Here is a 21,342-nt window from a genome sequence, read left to right as displayed (position 1 = left end):
AAAAACCCTATTTTTAATATACATTATTATTAATAAAGTATATTTATTCATCATTATTGAATGGTTTTATGTTTGTTTGGTTCTGACTTTCAGGATGGATGCTTTTGTTAGAGGGTATAATGTATATAGTTATATGGTTAGGAGTAATTTATCTATTGCGTCGTCAACGAGGACGGAATCAAGGATTCAGCTCTCAATGGAGAAAAATAGGATGTAAGTATGATCATATTTTATCAAAGTTTTGTCATTTTAGGTTTTTTGTATCATGCTCATGCATACTTAAAGTGTATTCTTTGATTTGTTCTACTATCTTGTAGATGCATTTCATTCTGGATAATGTTACACTGATTTAATTAATTAATTAAGTCAAAATGTTAAACAGAAAATAACTGAAAGATAATAATAACAGAGAGTCAGATTAACACAAGTTGTAGGTTATAGTAAAGCTGATAGTTATTAGTATTAACGACAATTAACTTTGTCTCTCTCATTGACTCTCATTTACTGTAGTCTCATTGACTGTATGTGTTGATGATTCATGTCCAAATTTATTTCTCTTTTCAGATTTATGCTGCACTGTCATCGTCCCATTTTTAATCGTTGCTGTTGGTGCAATCATCTTCCATTATCTAAAACTTCTCCTGGATAGAAAAGGTGCAAAATATCCCAATAATTTGCTTCTAAATTCCTAGTTAAAAAGGTATAAAGACTAAGATGTAAAACAGTTTGTGTGATTTAAATTCTAATTTAATTCTAAAAAAATTATTCATTAGTCTGAGAAACATTTTCTAGATTTCGTTTGTATAAAATATTTGAAAAAATTAGTAACGAAATAATGAACTGAAAAAAATGATGAATATTTAATAGTCATTTCCATAGCCATTATTTTTCAGGGCTTTAATATTACTTTGCTAAAAATGCCAACAAAATTCTTAAACCTGATCCATTTGGTGATATATTTATGTTGTTTCAGATCTTAATGGATATTTGGCTCTGATCCCATTGATCCATGTTCTGACAGCAACTTGTTTGTTCAAACATCCTAAATATTTACCTGGTGAGTCGAGAAATCTATAGAAACTTGTTTATTCTCTCTAATGTGCACATTTTATTATATTTAGCTTACTAATAAATATGTTTTTCTGTCCAAAATGTTCTTCTTTCTACATCATTAATATCAGTGTGTTCTGAATGACAGATTTCCTTCACATGATGATCTACATGTTCGGAGCTGTAGTTCTCAGTACTGTCAGTGCCATCGCTCTCGCCACAGAACTGATCCTGAAAGCAGGTATTTTATGGTTCTGTCATAAACAGAAAAAAATATGTTTAATTAAATAATTGTCTTGAATATTATGGAAGATCAAAGTGTTACATTGATTTTAGCATCACACACTTTCATGTATCAGGCACTTGACATCTCAAGATCTTCAGATTGCAGACAATTTAAAAAAACAATCCAATATGTAGGCAGAGAACCAACAACAATGCATGTGTATATATTGTTTTATTGCATTATTACATGACTAAAATTTCTAATTTAGACCCAGGGCATTGGATGGTCTCTGAATATCTACATACCTTCCATTGCAGCAGTTGTTGCCATGCACATCGAGTAAATCTCATTATTAACTTTTGTCCCGTACTAATTAACCTTCGTGTTCATTTCAAGTTAACGTTTAATTCCCATTCAGCCATTTCAGTGGAAAATCCAACATGGAAGGAAAATCTTTAACATGGTTCCACTTTACATGCCTGGTCTGTTTAGCTGGGAGCAAAATATAAAGATTACTCCGGTTATAAAAGGAAGAGTTACTCTCAGGCCATGTGTTTCTCTGGGAATTTAGGCTGTGACTTCTAGAAAGCAAAGTGTAGGAGGAGAGGTACTTTCTTTTCCTGTCAATCCCAGAGACATCAGTCGGACATCTTTGAGCTCAAGTATATGGACGAGGGCAGACAGCACTTTGTTCCAAGTGTGTTAACCTGGCCTGTGACTCGGAATGAATATGAAATTTAAAAAAAAAAAAAAAATTCTCTGAGGCAAAACATTTTAGCCTTCACACTCCAAATCAAGTTTTGACTTAGTTTACACTCCAAGGTAAGATTTAACTGTTCTATTGACTTCCAGGGAAAGGAGCACGATCTATAGGAGATCTCCGTGTGATTGTTTTACCACTTGAAACTGTGTTTTGTTCTGCGTGGCTCATGTTACAAATCTACGATTCCTGTGAGTTCTCTCTGGAGCAATTATTTATTTGTACTATACAATCATGACACATGATTAAAATTAATATTTCAGAAATAATGAAAAGTAACAAAAGAAAAAGAAAACGTGATTTGTTGTTGTGAATTTCTACCAGTTATGTGTAACATTGTGTTCTCTATATGAATCAGGGATGAAATACAAAGAAAGGTAAGTTTATGATTGTTGTTAATAAATATTCATTGCAACAAATGCCAAGTTTTAGTGCAGGGTCTGTCAATCAGTGAGCAGGATAAATTGCTGTATGTCTTTGTTTTAAACAGTCATTTTAAAGAAGAAAGCAGAGCAGAACCTGAGGTACGAAATCCATAATCAGGACAATGGCAAATGGCTTATACACATAATATTTCTAGCTATTATTATTATTATTATTATTATTATTATTATTATTATTATTATTATTATTGAAAAGGAAACATGAACTTATGTTCATCCTTATTTACCTGTATGATTGATGTGTGTAGATCGTTCAGGCGATGGAGGAGATGAACCCTAATCCTGAATGACCTGAGCTCCCAGAAATATTTTTGCTCATATTTTTTAAGAAAACATTGTATCTTAGAAGAGCTACATTCAGTAAACAGATTTATGGAATTCAGAACTAAAAAACAAAACAAAGCAGACTTAATGTGTCTATATGGGTAACTGTTTGGTTGTTTGTTTTAATGTGAATTGGGTTGGGGTTGTTTTTGTTGGTTGTTTTTTTTAACTCTTGGTATTATTTTACTTCTGTTTGAATTCTTTGATATCACATTCATTTTAACCAAATAATATCATTATATTACTGACTATTATATTTCTGGTCTCATCTTAAATTTGAATTTTTTTGTAAGGCTTTTTAAAGCTTTTACCATATTCATGATTCATGCATAACATTTCATTCACTTTACATGTTACAGTAAAACATTAAATTAGGTTTTGAATAATCCAGAACTTTGAACTAGTTCATTCTTAGATGTGGGAGTGTTTACAAAAATGTAGCCTTATCTACTTTGAATGATTATTCATTTAATTTAAAGTCAACCAAAAGAAATCATGAGACATTTCTATATGTTTTTATATGTAAATGGTTTGGTGTTAATCCAGGTCTCCATGTCCATGGACCCTCGGGTCCGGTTGAGGCCTAGCTGGGAGGCTCGAGAGAGAAAGAAATAGAGACAGAGAAAGAGGGATGGAGGAGGGAGAGAGAAAGAGAGACAGAGAAGGGGGAGAGAGAGAGATACACAGATCCCCCAAGCGAACTGAACTGGGACTCGTTTGGTAAGAAACATGCCATTGCATGTTTGTACTGTAGGCATCACACGTTTTTTAATCCCTGCACACCTTCAGCTTATCCATTCTACAGCAGTGACATTTATACACGCGTCCGAATCTCTCTTTGCGTGGGCCGAAAATAAACCTCTTTAGCATCAGAAAACCTAATGAGAAAAGAGCTCAAGTCTGTTCATTTCTCTCTCCGATGATACTTGTACTGTAGAGTTAACACTTCCTTTTTATCATTCAGGGATCACTAGGAGTATTTGTAGATTTTATTAGAGGAAATCTGAAAATAGACATTTCACAAGTTCAACACGTGTTGATTTCTTCCTCAGGGAATGATATGGGAAGAGAGAAATTATGGAATTTAAAAAAAGCATTACAGCATTATATCATGTGAGTCGTTTTAAGTCATAGCAGGTGTAAACTCTATTAGGGAGAAGAGCAAATTCACAACGAGCTTCTGAAAACAAGGGGTGTGTAAATATAGTATGGATTCTGTGTGTGTTTGAGTCTCTATGTATCATTTATAGTATAGAGTCTATGAGGCAGTAATGAGGATTAGTATATTCTGGTGATGAAGATCTCTCCTGGTGTGGGGATTGGAATTGCCAGGTCATCTCCTCAAAGGGAAAGTTGGACTCCAGAAATGGATATATTCACATGAGATCTACAACTTCTTATATCAGACTTTATAACAATATCATGTGGTGCCTGGATCTCAGCTATTCTGTCAGGACAACGACGATTCCCATTTCACACTGCCGGCAGGTAAGACCGTTCTGCACCCACCACTGCTGCTGCTGCCCATGGGATAGTGCTGAGGAGGAGGTCTTTAAATAAATGATTTCCTCATGGGAGACCAGCATCTGTTCATGCACGGAGTTTACAATTAACGTGCGAGAAGAAGGTGGAAGACGTGGCAGCAGATTGCAGTTCGGAGTTCACTCAGCAAAGTTACAGCTTTAGTTCAAATATTGGCACAGTCTAATTTTAGGTTTTGTACTGCCATGGGTTTAACAAAAGCACAGAAAGGCAACAATATAAAATCACACTCCGAAACACTGAGGTTGGTTCAAACATACAGTAGGTAAATAAATCACTTCCACTTATCAAGTTAAATAATCCACGCCCACTTACCAGTTAATAAACCACTCCCACTTATTAAGGTTAATAAACCACGCCCAATTATCAAGTTTAATAAACCACTCCCAACAACTGCCTGTATCTCTGCCAATGTGTCTCACTGTCCGTGTGTCTCACTGTCTGTGTGTCTGATGTCAGTGTCTCTCTCTGCCCATGTGTTTCACTGTAAGTGTGTCTCACTGTCTGCCTTTTTTTTCTTACATGACTGCATGAGTCTGTAGGACACAATTCTAGTTTCTGTTTTTTTACCAGCAGGTGGCATTAGTTGCCTTCCAGGCATGTTTGTAGGAAACAAAGTTTGTAGATTGAAAGTCCTTCCTGAATGCAAGGCTATAAAGTGTCACGCATTGAGAGTGACAGTCACGCATTTCTGTCTTTTGTCACGCTCTTCCACCACACATTGTATTTCTCACACAGACATACATACTATTTACTGCAAAGCTGTCTCTATGGAACCAGGCAGGAATCAAGTGCGTCTCCGCTGGAGCTCTTAGTTGAGCTGCCACTTATCAGCAAATCAAAAAAAAAAAAGAAGCTACACAATAGCCAATCAGAAAATAGTACTATTGTATCAGATTTAACGCAACAACCAATGATAAAAAGCCGATCCTGGAATTGTTCACCATCATCCTCGTTCACGCACAGGGAAAACCACTGGAGCTGCGAGCATCACTTTGAGCACAGAGTAAGTCATGATCTCCTGGTTTAATGTTACAACAAATTCACAACTTGTTTGACACAAACAATGACATTTTGACTTCTGAATGTTTCCCAGATAATAAGATTTTCTTGAGTGTCTGTAACTTAGCCAACAGTTTTACAGCCTGTTCACTGACAACACCTGCTCGGAACAAGCAGTCTAGGCCACTGGTTCTCAAACTGGGGGCCCTGAGATGGTGCCAGAAAACATCTGAATAATAGAAGCCCCTGGTTCCTTTTTTCAAAGTTGACTGGATTGAACCGATTTGGGAGGCTATCAAAGATTGCAGCCTTGGTTTTAGTGCTTCCACATTCTAATGCTGATGCCCAGAGGGTATTTTCGATGGTCAGTTTGAACAAAACCTCATTGTCCTCACTCATCATCCTAAAAATGGCTGGGTTTGAGCCGATCTGTTTTAAATGGGAGCAACATTACAAATGATAAAGGAGTCCAAAAAGGCAACAAACAATTACAATAAACAACACCAGTCATAATCTCTCTCTCTCTCTCTCTCTCTCTCTCTCTCTCTCTCTCTCTCTCTCTCTCTCTCACACACACACACACACACACACACACACACACACACACACAAATTAATAAATGGAGATTGAATAAATACTTGGTATTTGGTTAAATTGCGGTCAGTGATCCCACAACACAACAATACCTCCAGTGTTTTATTTTTTGTTTGTTTGTTTTTTTGTCGGCGGGGGTGGGGGGGTGGGGTGATTTGTCAGGGCAGTTGGAGATGTCACTCTTGCCTGTCTTCAAAACTTGAGCCCTGGGAATGTATCCCAGAAGCAAGGCAAGATAATGTTAAGAAATGTTATTGTTCTTTTTTGCACTCTTACAGGTAAGTGTTTACTATACAGTATATACTGTACCAGGTGCGAGATGTTGTCATGCAGATGTAAATGTAATGAATAATAAGCTATGGATGTGTCATAAAGCAAGTAACAATTATGAAGAAACTGTCAGCCTTGCACAGACTTTGATTTTGTTATGATTGAGGTTTTCTGTCTGACTGGAACAAAGTGAATTGAATTAGAAGAAGAAAGTCTTATTTTCATTTTCCACACAGCACAAGGGCTTCATAGACAGAATATAACAGGTTATTCCCAGACACTGGCTTTGGTAAAGTAATATAATAATAATAATAATAATAATAATAATAATAATAATAATAATAATAATAATAATAATAATAATAATAATAATAATAATAATAATGCATACAACATTTTCAACAACCATGGCATCCTTGCTGGCATCCAAATACTGTTTATAATGGTGAGCTTTTTTACTGCGCTAACTAATGCAGGGCTCTCAAGTTTTGAAGACAGGCAAGAGTGACATCTCCAACCCCCCACCCAAACACACACACAAAGTAGTTATTCAGTTTCCATTTATTAATATATGTGTGTGTGTGTGTGTGTGTGTGTGTGTGTGTGTGTGTGTGTGTGTGTGTGTGTGTGTGTGTGTGTGTGTGTGTGTGTGTGTAAGTAAGAGAGAGAGGGGGGTGGGGATTATGACTTGGACTCCTTTATCATTTGTAATGTTGCTCCCATTTAAAACAGTTTGGCTGAAGCCCTATATATACATATATAGATATACTTTTTAAATTAAACCTATATATACATATATAGATATACTTTTTAAATTAAACATATACATATTCATACTTTTTAAATTCTATTCTTTATGAGAACTTTTATTTTGAAATTAATGGTTTAGGGTACTGTTTTTTTTCTCATTTGAAATCTGGATTGCATACTAACTTTTTCTTTCACTTTTTCTGACGGACCACCAATTGTAGGAGTTATTCATTGCATCCTACCAAATGAAAAAAGTCAGACGTATTCAGTTTCCATCAGTATTGTATGGATTGTTTTGCTAAGTAAAACTGATATGGTTTTCTTGTTCCTAGTGCTTGCCTTTGCTGTTGGACATGAAGGTAAGGCTCATCATTTTCTATAAGTGTAACTGTGTTTTTGTAAAAGCCAAATATCCACCAGGGGCGGTGGTTAACATCTGGACATGCTCTGTAGGGATTGTGCATCACAAGTGACATCATAATAGGCTCTCAGGTTAGCTGTTCAGATGTTTGATACTGTATAGGTTCTATCCAGTGAACCTTTGAAGAGCTTCAGGTTTGATTCTGCACTCTACACCAGTCCTTCTCAAATAGTGTTCTGTTATTGTTCTGTCCCACCCACATATATTGGTTCCGAAGCCCATAAAATGTATTTTTGCTTAATTAAAGAGCAATATTTATATACAAGAGAAAAAAAGACAGGTCTCTTAAAATGAACTAATTGGTTTCCTTTTTTAGAAAAATTAACTTTTATTGTTTAAATGCATAGTAGGCAAAGCATACAACAATATTTTCTATCAAAAATAAACATTTACATATTACCCATTGTTTCTCTGTCTGTACTTGTACTGTGAACAATGACAAAAAGTTGCCTGGGAAGAATTAAGTACATTTAAGGGCTTTAAATTAAACCTTTTCTGAGGTGCAAAAAACAAAAAACACTTTTTTTTTAAAAAAAAAATTACTTTCAAATGACTTTTTTAAAGTATCAAAACTAAGACATACATTAAAATAAATAAATAAATAAATAAATAAATAAATAAATAAAATTAATAATAATAATAATAATGATAATAATAATAATAATAATAATAATAATAATAATAATAATAATAATACAAAAATGCTGCCTTTAAATCATGCAACTTAACTTTCAGAACTAAAAGATTCTAAATCTACAGCTCAGGCATAACATAAGCCTTTACTGTCTTCTTGGAATGCTTTCTGGTGCTTTGTGCATTGTTGTCGCGCCCTCTTCATTCTGCAGCCCACACTAGCACGCGCCCGCACCCTCAAATCAAAAGATCACTAACTTCTCGTGTCTCCTTCCGCTTTGATGTAAGGGTGTTGTCACACACACACACACACACACACACACACACACACACACACACACACACACACACACACACAAAATAATTGCAGAATACACACAAGAACGTGACGTGAGCTTTAAAATGAATTAATTATCCTCTGCCTCGATAAATTTTTGTAATCGAGTTACTCAAGGAATCGTTTCAGCCCTAACCCGTATCTTTACTGTGTCTAAAAATGTTGGCAGGGGACAGCATGGAGCCAAATAAATTAAGGAGTATCTTTGAGTTGGGCCGGCAAACAAAAACAAAACAAATGTGTAGCCAATGAGCAGAAAGGGGCACTAAATGGCGTAGTAATTTAGTGAATGGGGGGCACAAAATGTTTACTTCTTCCTAGGGCAGGCGTAACAGAAAATAATTGAGAAGCACTGCGCTACACTGTTCTGCCATTAAAATTTTGAAACCTGATCTCTGGTTCAGTGGTGTCTTGAGCGGGTAACGCTCTGGGTTGTTGACCAGAGGATCAGCGTTCAAGCCTCAGCACTGCCAAGCTGCCACTGGTGGTCCCTTGAGCAATGTTTCACCGTAATGAAATTTCTTTATGGATTTCTAATGTCATCTTTGTCCTAGACCAATATGATAAAATCGGGCAGGGTTTCCATTAAATATTGTTGGTGAAGTCTTAGAAGCAGAGGTGGGATTAACATGGGTGTTTGTTCTATATATTTATTTGCTTTTTTGTTTTGAGAATCTGATTTCCTTTTGCTCCTATAGTTGCATGTATAAATTTGCATGTATCCAGGTCTCCATGTCCATGGTCCCTCGGGTGTACTTCCCTTACTTTTATGGCATCAGTGACAAAGACATGAATAACATTTCCAACTGTTCACCTTAGTCCAGAGAGTCAGAAAATCCAATTTGGGAAGGTACAGTACACATAAAGCGTAATTTCCCATCGGAATTTGCAATTCCTGGAAGGTAAAATAAGTCTGGAGGACACACAGACACAATTGATTTACTGCCTCCACAGGACTTTGACAACTAACTAGTCCTAACACAGATACCTGTCAGAATGCTCAGGAGTCATCTCTGCATTTGCATGTATGTGAAATCACTGATCAAATTTCCCACATACACAATCTTTGACAAATCGGTAGCAGAACCCAACAGACCATAAACAGTACAAACTACTGCAGCCATGTAATACTTCAAAACATTCGGCTCACTGAAAATACCCTCGACCCAATTTGTTGAATTCCATTATGGGTCTAATATCATCGCTTGACTGACTAAGGAGAATTGCATTATGTGTATTTTAGTGATGTCATCCGCATATTTGCATTTGGGTTATCGGACTTTTAATAACATCACAAACCTATTAAATCACTGCGGCTAAATCATTACACCAGTTTTAAAAAGCCTCAGAATTAAAACTTCTGCTTTATCATTACATCACTACAGGTTACTCGGCACTTCATGTGTACATATTGGTGTTGTGCTCTGTTGCACTGGTGCTTTCAGTGGGATTGTGTGTTCCGGTTTTCAACAAGTTGAGAAAGAAAGGTACTTTTACAGCATACTGTTTATATGTTATGGGAAAATTATCTTGCAATCATATCTATATATGAATAATCATTTTTCTCCCAGTTACTAACAGGAAATCCATGACGATGTATGCTTTGCTAACTCTTTGTCCAAACATCTGCATCTGTGTTGCTTTTGGATTGTGGTCATCAGAAGGTAACTTAATGGCCAGTTATTTGCATTTCCAACAGATTTGGGACTTCACATATAATAAATGTCTGTATTTCCTACTACAGGGAGTTTCTCAGAGATCGTCGCTTGTTCAGCTGTCAGTATTGGACGGCCCATAATGCTGTTAAAGACCGCACCTTATCTTGACAGATTACCCGGTAAGTGCCATTTAAATATTTTGGTCACTACATGCTTTGTATAAAACTACATTATGTTTAAATATAACAAGTAACCTTGCTAATTTATTTAATAGAGCGTGTGCAGAAATATGTGAAAGCTTTGGCTGTACCGCTTTACTACTTGATTCTAGCAGTGGCTTCATGTTCACGTAAGTAAAACCTTTCATGTGAAATACAGTAAATCCATCGTTGCTATTCTGATAATGGTGTTAACGTGTATAAAGAAATCTATATGGAAATTGTGTATATAGTTGAATTATAGTAGAAATGTTCCAGTAGAATACCTATATAATAAATACCTAAATAGTCTGCTTTACATGAAAGAACAAGTTTGTTTCCACAATTAAAAAAAAAAAGAGGGCTGTGTTGATTTAAGTGGTTAAGACTTGGGGTTGTTGATTGGAAAGTCAGAATTCAAGCTTTATCAACTCCAAGTCGCTACCATTGGACCGTGAGCAAGGCCACTAACCCTCTCCAGAGTGCCGCACATTGCTGCCCCTGTGCTCTGACCCCAACATCCTAATTCCACTGTTCTGTACAGTATGTATGTTAATAATTAAGGCTTCTTTTTGTTCATTTTTATTATTGATTTTCTTTGTTTTTACTTTTTTTTAGTTTTTTTTGATATTCTCGTTCAGGCCCAGACAGCATATGAACATATAAAAACATTAATGGCGGTGGTAATATCCGTGTCAGTCGTCGCCACTGTCGTTTTACGTAAGAATCAATATGCATTGTGTATCTATTTCATTACTTTCCTTTGGATTTCTGAAAAATAACCCATTCCAAATTGTTCATTCTGTAACATAAGTATGCTGGTAAGAGAAGTTTAGATTTAAAGCTAGTATGCAGAAGTCTTTGTGTACTTCTCTGCAAAACTGAAAATAAAATATAACTAGTAAAACCAATTCCAACAAGTTCCCATTTATTCTTCTGCAGCTGTTTTTGATCTGAATATATTTTCGACTGTGTGCCTTGAAACCTTCAGTGGCGCTTTGCTTGCTCTTTTCATCCATCAATCTAGTAATGAAAATATAGGTAAGCTATTTTTTATTGTATGTTGAAGTTCAGAATTGAAGTCTTAACATGCTGCTTGATATTTATTGGTCACCTACTGCACATCTTTCAGACCTTTGTGCAATCCCTATTGTGAACAATCCATGCATCAACAAAATACCGATAGTTGCAACATTGCCACCTCTCATCATGGCACTGATGATGATTCTGTTTTTTCAAAAGCATTACTTTCAGCGAAAACCTTTCGGGTGTAAGTGTCCATCATTTGCGTTATATTTTAATATATAGTATTGAATATACTGTAGTACATTTCTTATATTTGGTACATGGAATAATTTATTACATATTTTACTTTTTTATGGAATTTGTATTCTGTAAGTCTGTCAGAAATTGAGCGGATGTGAAACATGATGCATCTAATTTTTATTATCTCAGGTCTGCATATTGCTGTGGCATCTGTTTTTGTGATTTTGTTCAGCCTGCTGGATATATCATTTTTTGTGCTCATGGGATTTATCTTTCACGATTTTAACCCAGGTAAGAACCTCAGTAAAATTCAGGAAATCACACACTGGACCCCAATAAATGAAATATTCAAAATCTTTACTTATATACATTGTCTAATTTGTTGAGAACAAAAATGATGTGGTGATGGTCAATGGAAACCACAATCAACCAATTGAGATTTGCAATCGAAAACAAATTTTTATTTTTGGAACCAAAATTCTAATTACAGACAATTCAAAGTTGCCTGAATTTCATCACATCAACTCATAACATAAGTCAGTACTGTATATGGCCCCACATTTACATTTACATTTACAGCATTTGGTAAGCGTTACATAAGTGCTTAAATCTCTAACATTGAATACATTAATGCTGGTTCAACTAGGTTACATACTTAAGATACAATGAGTTTAAAACATTTGTTCAAAGTTACAATGAAAAAGTGTCAAAGTTTTTTTTTTTAATGCAAAAGATAAGGAAAGAAGTGCTAGTTGAAGTGTTTCCTGAATAAGTAGGTCTTCAACCGCCGCTTGAAAATAGCCAGTGCCTCAGCTTTCCGGACCTCTAGGGGAAGTTCATTCCACCACCTTGGTGCCAGAACAGAGAAGAGTCTTGTAGTATACTTGCCTCTTACCCTGAGAGATGGTGGAACCAGTCGAGCAGTGCTGATAGATCGGAGGTTGCGGGGTACAGTGCGAGGAATGATGAGGGCTTTGAGGTAAGAGGGAGCTGGTCCATTTTTGGCTTTGTAGGCCAGCATCAGTGTTGTGAATCGGATGCATGCAGCTACCGGAAGCCAGTGGAGGGATCGCAGCAGCAGGGTGGTATGCGAGAACTTTGGCAGGTTGAAAACAAGCCAGGCAGCTGCATTTTGGATCATTTGCAGAGGACGGATTGCGTTCATAGGTAGACCTGCCAGCAGTGCATTTTGGTAATCCAGTCTAGAAATGACAAGAGACTGAACAAGTACCTGAGCAGTCTGTGTGGACAAAAATGGCCGAATTCTTCTAATGTTGTAGAGAAGAAACCGACATGAGCGAGTCACATTAGCAACATGAGAGGAAAAGGACAGTTGATTGTCCATGGTTACCCCAAGGTTGCGAGCTATGGGTGAAGGGGAGATCAGATCTTTGTGCAAGGATATAGCAAGATCGTGACCTGGGGATGAATCACCTGGGATGAACAGCAGTTCAGTTTTGCTAGGATTGAGCTTTAACTGATGAGCAGTCATCCATGATGAAATTTCTGCCAGACATGCTGAGATCCGGTCAGAAGCTGTGGCATCTGAGGGTGAGAAAGAGAAGATAAGTTGTGTATCATCAGCATAGCAGTGGTAAGAGAACCCATTTGATGAAATAACTTCACCAAGAGAGTGAGTATACAGGGAGAAAAGAAGAGGACCAAGTACTGAGCCCTGTGGGACACCAGTGGAGAGTCTGCATGGAGCAGATGTCACTCCCCTCCATGTTACCTGATACGAGCACCCTTCCAGGTAGGAAGGAAACCATTCCCAAGCTGATCCGCAAATCCCAAGACTCTAGAGGGTGGGTAAGAGAGTCTTGTGGTTGACCGTATCAAATGCTGCTGAAAGGTCAAGGAGGATAAGGACGGATGACAGTTTGGCTGATTTAGCAGCATGTAGTTTCTCAGAGACATCCAAAAGGGCTGTCTCTGTAGAGTGAGCTGCTTTAAAGCCAGACTGGTTGGGATCTTGGAGGTTGTTCTGTGAGAGATAGACAGACAGTTGATTATAGACAATGCGTTCAAGAATTTTTGAAAGAAATGAGAGAAGTGATACCGGTCTGTAGTTACTGATGTCTGATGGAACCAGAGCAGGTTTCTTTAGGATGGGAATAAACCTTGCTTTCTTGAAAGTAGTTGGTACCTTACCAGATGCTATGGATCTATTGACGATAGTGGAAATGAAGGGCAAAAGGTCTTGCGAGATGGTCTGGAGCATAGTGGTAGGGGGCGGATCCAATGGGCAGGTGGTAGGATTGCAGGACTGGATGAGTTGTAAAATCTCTTCTTCTGCCACAGTTGAGAAATGTGACAACGAAGGTGTAGGGGAATGCATACTCTGAGATGTAAGTGCAGTCGGGGCTGAAGTGAAGGTCCGGCAGATTTCCTCAATCTTCTCCTGGTAGAAAGAAGCAAAGTCTTCTGCAGTCAGGGAGGATGAAGAAGGTGGAGCCGGGGAGTTGAGCAGAGAAGAAATGATGTTGTGGAATTTCCGAGGGTCATGTGAGGAAGCTTCAAGCTTTTCCTTGTAGAAGGAAATCTTGGCAGAAGTCACATCTGAGGAGAACTTGACAAGAAGTGTTCGGTAAAAATCAAGATCTGCATCAAGTTGTGATTTCTTCCACTTTCTCTCTGATGATCTTAGCTCTCTTCGATTGTTGCGCAGCACATCTGAAAGCCAAGGAGCAGAACAAGAAGTTTTCTTGGGTTTAGTGAACATAGGGCAGAGGAAGTCCATAGGTGAGGAAAGAGATGAGAGGAAGGTATCTGTGGCTGAGTCCAAGGGTAGTGAGGAAAAAGATTCAGGATCAGGAAGGGAAGAAAGAGTGCCAGAAGCTACAGATGAAGGGGAGACAGAGTGAAGTTTGCGGCTGGTAAGAGCGAGGGGGTGAGAGGTAGTTTTAGGTAGGATAGGTAGAGTGATGGTGAAGGATACCAGGTGGTGATCAGAGACGTGTAGAGCGGTAGCAGTCACGTCTGTAGCTGGAGAAGGACGGGTGAAAACCAGGTCCAGGACATTGCCTCCTTTGTGTATGGGGATGTAGCTGTTGAGTGTGGGGGTGAATGAGTCGAGAAGAGACAGGAGGGAAGAAGAATGTAGCTTGTCAGAGGGGAGGTTGAAGTCACCAAGCACTGTCGGGGGGGGGGGTTATCGGAAGGGAAAGCACTAAGCAGTGAGTCCATTTCTTCCAGGAAGTCTCTTAGGGGACCAGGAGGGCGGTAGACAACAATGATAACAAAGTTGATTGGAGAGGTAACTGAAATGGCATGGAATTCAAAAGAAGAGATGGTTAAGAGAGAAGAGGAGAGGTGTAAAGCACCATTTCTTTGACAACAATAAACCTGTACCACCACCCCTGCCTGTTTCTCATGGTGAGTGAGAGAAAGCATAGGCAGAGGATAAAGCAGTGTAGCAGTGTTCTGTGTGGATATCCAGGTCTCTGTTAGTGCAAGGAAATCAAAGGAGTAATGGGAAGTTAAAGCAGAGATAAAATCAGCTTTCTTTACAGCAGACTGACAATTCCAGAGCCCACCTTCCACCACTGTTTGATACTTACACAACAGAGGAGGGTAGATGAGGTTACTGGTCTTGTGACCTCTGCTCTGTAGATGAGAGCGTCTGCGAGAGTAGGTCTTGAGTACAGAGATGGGTTTAAGGCACATATTTGTAGTCAAACAAGTGTGAGAATTAAGGTATGGTAGAATATATTAAACAGTACTAGACACTAATGTTAGGAAGAGATTCTGACAAACCTTCAATTTAAATAGGTAAGCCCTGCCCCCAATTCACACCTTAAGGGAGACTGAAACTACTCCTGATTAATCAGCTGGGAGAACAACAAAGACCAACACTATAAAATCAACATGCCTGTGTACCTAAGCTTGCTCCTGTGGGCATGGTAGATGTTTTCTGGGGATCTTCTCCCAAGCCAGGACTAGGGCATCAGCGAGCTTCTAAACATTGTCTCCTGAACATAGTAGTCTGTGGTCTATTGACGGCTTTGGATGCTTGCCTATTTTTTGGGAATTGTGATTTGATTTTTTCCCCCATCACGTTTTATTGTTTAAATTATTTGTTCCAAACAGAACAGTGGATAATTAATGAGTTCCAATGTGTCTCACTTAATATAACCTCATATCATATTATTATTAACCCAGTTTATGTATATTTATGTAAATGTATATTTAAAAACAAATGAACGTTCCTGGTTTTAGTATGGATATTTCCAGTTGAGTCGGTAAGCTATATCATTGCGTGGCTAGCAGTGATTGCTCTGGTGTGAAGTCAACGACAAGGATGTTGCTTCCAATGGAGAGGGCTTGGATGTAAGTATGGTTCTCTCTAATAATATTTTCATTCATGAGATTTACAAATCCTCAGGAACTTTGACAGGGTGCCCACATTTCACATATAAATGAACAAATTCTGAAATGTAGTATAATATTATGCATAAGATTATGCAACTTCTCACAGAATATACAGAGAATAAGGTGGTGTAAATTACTAGTAATCATTTGAAAATATTCCTTATAAATGGCTGGTGTAGAACTGCTTTTGTTTTAAAGCTAGTTCTAACGATATCAAATGTGTGGAGGTAAGAGAAGATGAGGGCTGTGTGGTTTTGCTTGCTACGAGAAAATCCTGATAAATGCACTAGAATGTGGTGCTATTTAGTTGTAGCCTGCTCACCTGCGCTGCAGTTGCAATTGCACAAAGGCACGAAATGGCAGTTAACCCAATTCTATACCTCAATCCAAATATCTTCTACTAGAAGTCCGACTACAGCACCACAGCAGTTTCACCAAGGCAAGTATTAACAACATCCCAACAAGGATATTAGGTGACACAAACCTGTTACTATTAAATAGAAGGCAGACAAGAAGCGTGAGTACAGTTCCAAATACGACCTTTATTTATACATCTAATAATAACAATATTAAAACAGTTTGGCCACACTGTTATATATTACTTATCCCTAGGGGGAACACACACCCACCAACACAAAAGCAGTTGACAAACAGACTGAAGCGTATGCAATATGTAAAATATTCGCCTTGCGGCTCAGCCTTGCGACTCAGCTCTTTTTTCACCACAACAGACCGGTATATCGACTGCATCACTGCAGAAGTTACACCGATCTGCCTGTCGATCTCCTGCTCCATCCTTCCTTCACTCGTTAACAAGACAAGGGTATAGAGATGGTCCAGTGTTTCACAGCTGGGACAAAACCCGCATTGTTCCTCCTGAATCCGAGGTTCAACTATCAGCCGAACTCTCCTCTCCAGTATCCTGGCATAGACGTTTCAACCAGGCTCGATAGGACTCGTTCTTCAGCTTGATGGCATCCCTTACTTCCGGGGTCCACCACCGGGTTCGAAGATTGCCACCACTACATGCACCAGACACCTTACGGCCACATCTCCGAGCGGCTGCATCGACAATGGAGGTGGAGAACATGGTCCACTCGGACTCGATGTCTCCATCCTCCCTCAGGATCTGGTTGAAGCTCTGCTGGAGACTCTGACACACGTTCCCAGCAGACCTTCACAGCACATTTGGGTCTGCCAAGTCTGTCCAAACTCCTCCCCTGCCATCGAACCCAACTCACCACCAGGTGGTGATCAGTTGACAGCTCCGCCCCTCTCTTTACCCGAGTGTCCAAGACATACGGCCAGAGGTCAGATGAAACAACCACAAAGTCGATCATCGACCTCTGTCCTAGGGTGTCCAGGTGCCACGTGTACTCATGGACACCCTTATGCTTGAACATGGTGTTCGTTATGGACAAACTGTGACTGGCACAGAAGTCCAATAACAGAACACCACTCGAGTTCAGGTCAGGGGGGCCATTCCTCCCAATCACGCACCTCCAGATGTCACTGCCCACATGAGCGTTGAAGTCCCCCAGTAGAACGACGGAGTCCCGGTCAGAGCACTTTCCAGCAGCCCTCCCAGAGACGCTAAGAAGGTCGGTGCTTTACACTGCCATTTGGCCCATAAGCACAAATAACAGTGAGAGATCTATCCCCGATCTTAAGGCACAGGGAAACGACCCTCTCGTTCACTGGGGTGAACTCCAACACATGGCAGCTGAGCTGGGGGCTATGAGCAAGCCCACACTAGCCCGCCGCCTCTCACTGCGGGCAACTCCAGAGTATTGTTGATGTCCAGATGTTGATGTCCACCAATGTTTAGAAGCTCGTTGATTCCAGCCGCTCTCGAGGAGTTGGGTTCCAGAGCCCAAGCTGTGCGTGCAGGCGAGCCTAACAATCTCTAGTCGGTATCTCTCAGCCTCCTGCACCAGCTCAGGCTCCTTCCCCCAGTGAGGTGACATTCCATGTCCCTAGAGCCAGATTCCATGTCCGGGGATTGGGTCGCCGAGGCCCCCGCCTTCGACTGCCACCCAATCCACAATGCGCTGGCCTCTTACAGTTCCTCCTGCAGGTGGTGGGCCCATGAGAGATTGGCCCCACGTCGCTCCTTCGGGCCGGGCCCCGTGGGCCTGGTTCCAGGGTGGGGCCCCGGTTGCGCCATACCGGGCGATGTCACGGACCTTGATCTTGAATTCCTCAAGGGGTGATTTGAACCGCACTTTTTCTGGCCCGTCAACCAGGACGTGTTTGCCTTGGGAGACCCTACCAGGGGCATAAAACCCCAGACAACATAGCTACTAGGATCATTCAGGCACGCAAACACCTCCACCACAATAAGGTGGCGGTTCAAGGAGGGGCCTGGCAGAGACTCAATACCCCTTTTCCACCAAATATATCATTTTTTGTGCTCATGGGTGCTGGTTCAGAGCTAGAGATGGTGCTGGTTCAAAGCTGGTTTCACTGGCGAACTGGTTTGCCTTTCCATTGGTTAATCACTATCACTATTAATAGCTATCACAGAGCCGAGTCTGATGTCACTGTATACATGTTACGTTACACAGCAAGTTTAGCACAGCAGCGGCAAACACAAACACAATATCAACAATGGCGGATGTTGCTTTACTGTTAATGCTAATGGCTTTGTGAACCTACATTGGCATCTAAACATGGCAAATCCAACGTTTACGTGCAGCTCCATGTAATCTGTATAGACGGAGATTGTAATCGAGAAAGTACATAACATTATTTTATCATTAACACAGAAAAAAGTTAGCTTTAGCATGTAGCTACCTACTATCATGTGTGCTGATAATGTATCATATTGAGGTAAAGTAAAAGCGTATTAAAAATTAGTATACTTAAGGTACATTATCAAATGCGCTAACAGTAGCGCCGCCCACAGCCCCTAACGCAAGCGGTTCTTAAGTTTAGACCAGCAACGTTTTGGTGCTACTTAAGAACCACTTTTCTTGGTTCAGGGAAAAGAACTGGTTCTAAATTAAGCTCTGGCTCCGAACCAGCATTCAAACTAACTCGATGGAAAAGGGGCACAAGTCAAATCAAGAAGCTTTTATCGTCATTTCAACCATATATAGTTGTTGCAGTACACAGTGAAATGAGACGTTTCTCCAGAACCATGAAGCTACATACAGTAGAAGCATCCAGCTATCTATGAGGGATCCCTATCTGTTCCCAAACTTGCTTTTAGATATAATCTTTACAGTAGGTCCTGAGAGGAGATGAGCAGGCAGATAAACTTGTAACATGGCCAAACCACATGAACTAGAAGGGGGCCTACTCTGAGTGTCTACCCAACTGCAAACTTCAGACAGAGGGTAAGGATTTTCAAACCCAAACCCCCTTTAACTCCCCCAGCCAACCACCATTGCCACCACCCAACAACTCAACCTCCCCCACCACCCAACAATCCAAACACCACTACTTGCTGACAACCCAACCACCATCACCAACACCCAACCAGCACCCAACAACTCAACCACCAACTACCCCACCCAATTACTTTACTAGTAATTTTTCTAAAGGAAGTCTATTAACGTTATCATTTGTCATTTTCAAAGTTCACTTATTATATTAAATGTTTCTTTTTCTATTGTCAGATTTGTGTTGCATTGTCATTGTCTTGTTTCTAATCAGTGCAATTGGTGCACTCTGCCTTCATTTTGCTATGCAGGAGTTGGAACATAATAAAGGTACTGAATAACCTGAAGTACAGTTATACACCTAAAACCTTTTATCTATTATAATTTCACTTATCTAACATTGTTTTTGTGGAAAATTAAATAGACACTTTAATCAGTTTAGAAGGTGGAGCTTTTTTTAATTTACATTAAATGTCTTGGTGATGCTTTTAGATCGTGCTGGATATGTGGCTTTGGTCATTTTACTGCATGTTTTAGCAGCAACATCGTTGTTCAAACATCCAACACATTTGCCTGGTGAGTATAAAAATCTCCTACTTATATTATGTTTGATTTCAAGGAAAAAAAATAAAACATACTTAATAAAAGATCTTCTTTATTACAGAGTTTCTTTACGTTATGATCTTCATTTTTGGATCTGTAGGACTCGTTGTTGTAAATTCACTCGTTCTTGTCGTGGAACTATTTCTAAAATCAGGTACCAGAATGAAATATTACTATTAAGTTCGAAGTCAGTTGAATGTGCCATGGTTTGTTAGTAGAGCAGCAGTTTGGTTGGTCTTCTCATCCGGTTGCTGCTGTCAGGATTTTATTTTTAAATAACTCTCTGGTTAAAACCTACCTAAAATATATCCTTATTTCACCCAGTTGCCAGGTCATGTCCTGTGAACCGTCATGTGTTATGTCATCAGAACTGGAATCTTTTTGAATAAGCTTTTCTAAAAGTTTAATGTTGATCTGTGTTAATATGCTGTAAGCATTCAATAAATACTTCTAGGGAAAGGAGCACGGACTGTAGAAGATCTACGTGTGATCGTTTTACCGTTTGAAACCGCATTTGTTTTGGCTTGGCTCGCTTTGCAAATCTACAGTGCCCGTGAGTAATGTCTAAAGAAAATTATTTAGTTTTCTGCACGTTTATTAAAATAAATATATGTAGGATTTAGAATTTCTACATAAATTGTGTTTATAATTGAATGTGTTCTGTATAGGATACAGGGATGACATTACAAGTCCAGTAAGCTTTTTTTGTTTGTTTCTTTTCAAAACTAATTTTAAACAAATTTTTATTGAACCCAGATAAAAAACAATTAAATTAGTCACTTTTTCATTAAGTCTCTTTGTTATTGTTTAAACAGAATTAAAAATAATTTTGAAGAGGAGAGAGTACCATGTTTCATGTCTCATAATAATAATAATAATAATAATAATAATAATAATAATAATAATAATCCATCCATCCATCTTCTACCGCTTATCCGGGGCCGTGTCGCGGGGGCAGCAGTCTAAGCAGGGATGGCCAGACTTCCCTCTCCCCAGACACTTCCTCCAGCTCTTCCGGGGGAATACCGAGGCGTTCCCAGGCCAGCCGAGAGACATAGTCCCTCCAGCATGTCCTAGGTCTTCCCCGGGGCCTCCTTCCGGTTGGACATGCCCGGAACACCTCCCCAGGGAGGCGTCCAGGAGGCATCCGAAACAGATGCCCGAGCCACCTCAGCTGACTCCTCTCGATGTGGGGGAGCAGCGGACCTACTCTGAGCTCCTCCCGAGTGACCGAGCTCCTCACCCTATCTCTAAGGGAGCGCCCAGCCACCCTGCGGAGGAAACTCATTTCGGCCGCCTGCATCCGGGATCTCGTCCTTTCGGTCATGACCCAAAGCTCATGACCACAGGTGAGGGTAGGCTCAGCTCTTTCTTCACCACAACAGATCGTATATCGACCGCATCACTGCAGAAGATACACCAATCCGCCTGTCAATCTCCCGCTCCATCCTTCCCTCACTCGTAAACGAGACCCCAAGATACTTAAACTCCTCCACCTGAGGCAGGAGC

The 21,342-nt window shown here is 39.5% G+C and overlaps 2 protein-coding genes across 6 annotated transcripts in view; both read left to right on the top strand.

Moving 5' to 3' along the window:
* The window catches only part of LOC113655243, a 51,561-nt gene that overhangs the window by 9,698 nt on the left and 20,521 nt on the right, over positions 1-21,342 (top strand). The window contains exons 13-20 of one of the 2 annotated variants that reach the window (XM_027165652.2): positions 94-213; positions 565-654; positions 974-1,057; positions 1,199-1,291; positions 2,129-2,227; positions 2,395-2,413; positions 2,527-2,560; positions 2,728-5,275. In XM_027165652.2, coding sequence (XP_027021453.1) covers positions 94-213; positions 565-654; positions 974-1,057; positions 1,199-1,291; positions 2,129-2,227; positions 2,395-2,413; positions 2,527-2,560; positions 2,728-2,769 — 581 coding nt within the window. In that variant the 3' untranslated portion in view covers positions 2,770-5,275. Of the gene's footprint in view, positions 1-93; positions 214-564; positions 655-973; positions 1,058-1,198; positions 1,292-2,128; positions 2,228-2,394; positions 2,414-2,526; positions 2,561-2,727; positions 5,276-21,342 lie in introns of those variants that run through there. The other variant, XM_047812875.1, reaches the window with a different exon arrangement.
* Positions 6,146-20,710, top strand: LOC113655247. 4 transcript variants are annotated; one of them, XR_007140467.1, is made up of 14 exons: positions 6,146-6,219; positions 7,294-7,320; positions 9,738-9,839; positions 9,924-10,016; positions 10,097-10,189; positions 10,285-10,359; positions 11,150-11,248; positions 11,340-11,477; positions 11,663-11,764; positions 15,692-15,802; positions 19,468-19,560; positions 19,723-19,806; positions 19,895-19,987; positions 20,288-20,710. XR_007140467.1 is itself a non-coding variant. In XM_047812881.1 (11 exons), exons 1-10 carry the CDS (start codon positions 6,180-6,182, stop codon positions 15,757-15,759), a joined length of 837 nt encoding a protein of 278 aa, XP_047668837.1. In that variant the 5' UTR covers positions 6,146-6,179; the 3' UTR covers positions 15,760-15,802; positions 16,249-17,815. The 4 variants fall into 4 exon arrangements, 3 of the variants coding, with proteins under 3 accessions (XP_047668837.1, XP_047668836.1, XP_047668835.1); XM_047812881.1 differs by lacking the exons at positions 19,468-19,560; positions 19,723-19,806; positions 19,895-19,987; positions 20,288-20,710 and adding an exon at positions 16,249-17,815; XM_047812880.1 differs by lacking the exons at positions 19,468-19,560; positions 19,723-19,806; positions 19,895-19,987; positions 20,288-20,710 and having other exon boundaries at positions 15,692-17,815.

The sequence above is a fragment of the Tachysurus fulvidraco genome, chromosome 4 (genome assembly GCF_022655615.1).
Source record: "Tachysurus fulvidraco isolate hzauxx_2018 chromosome 4, HZAU_PFXX_2.0, whole genome shotgun sequence".
NCBI lineage: Eukaryota > Metazoa > Chordata > Actinopteri > Siluriformes > Bagridae > Tachysurus > Tachysurus fulvidraco.
The sequence above is the reverse complement of the archived record's forward strand: the minus strand, read 5'-3'. Positions and strand labels throughout refer to the sequence as shown.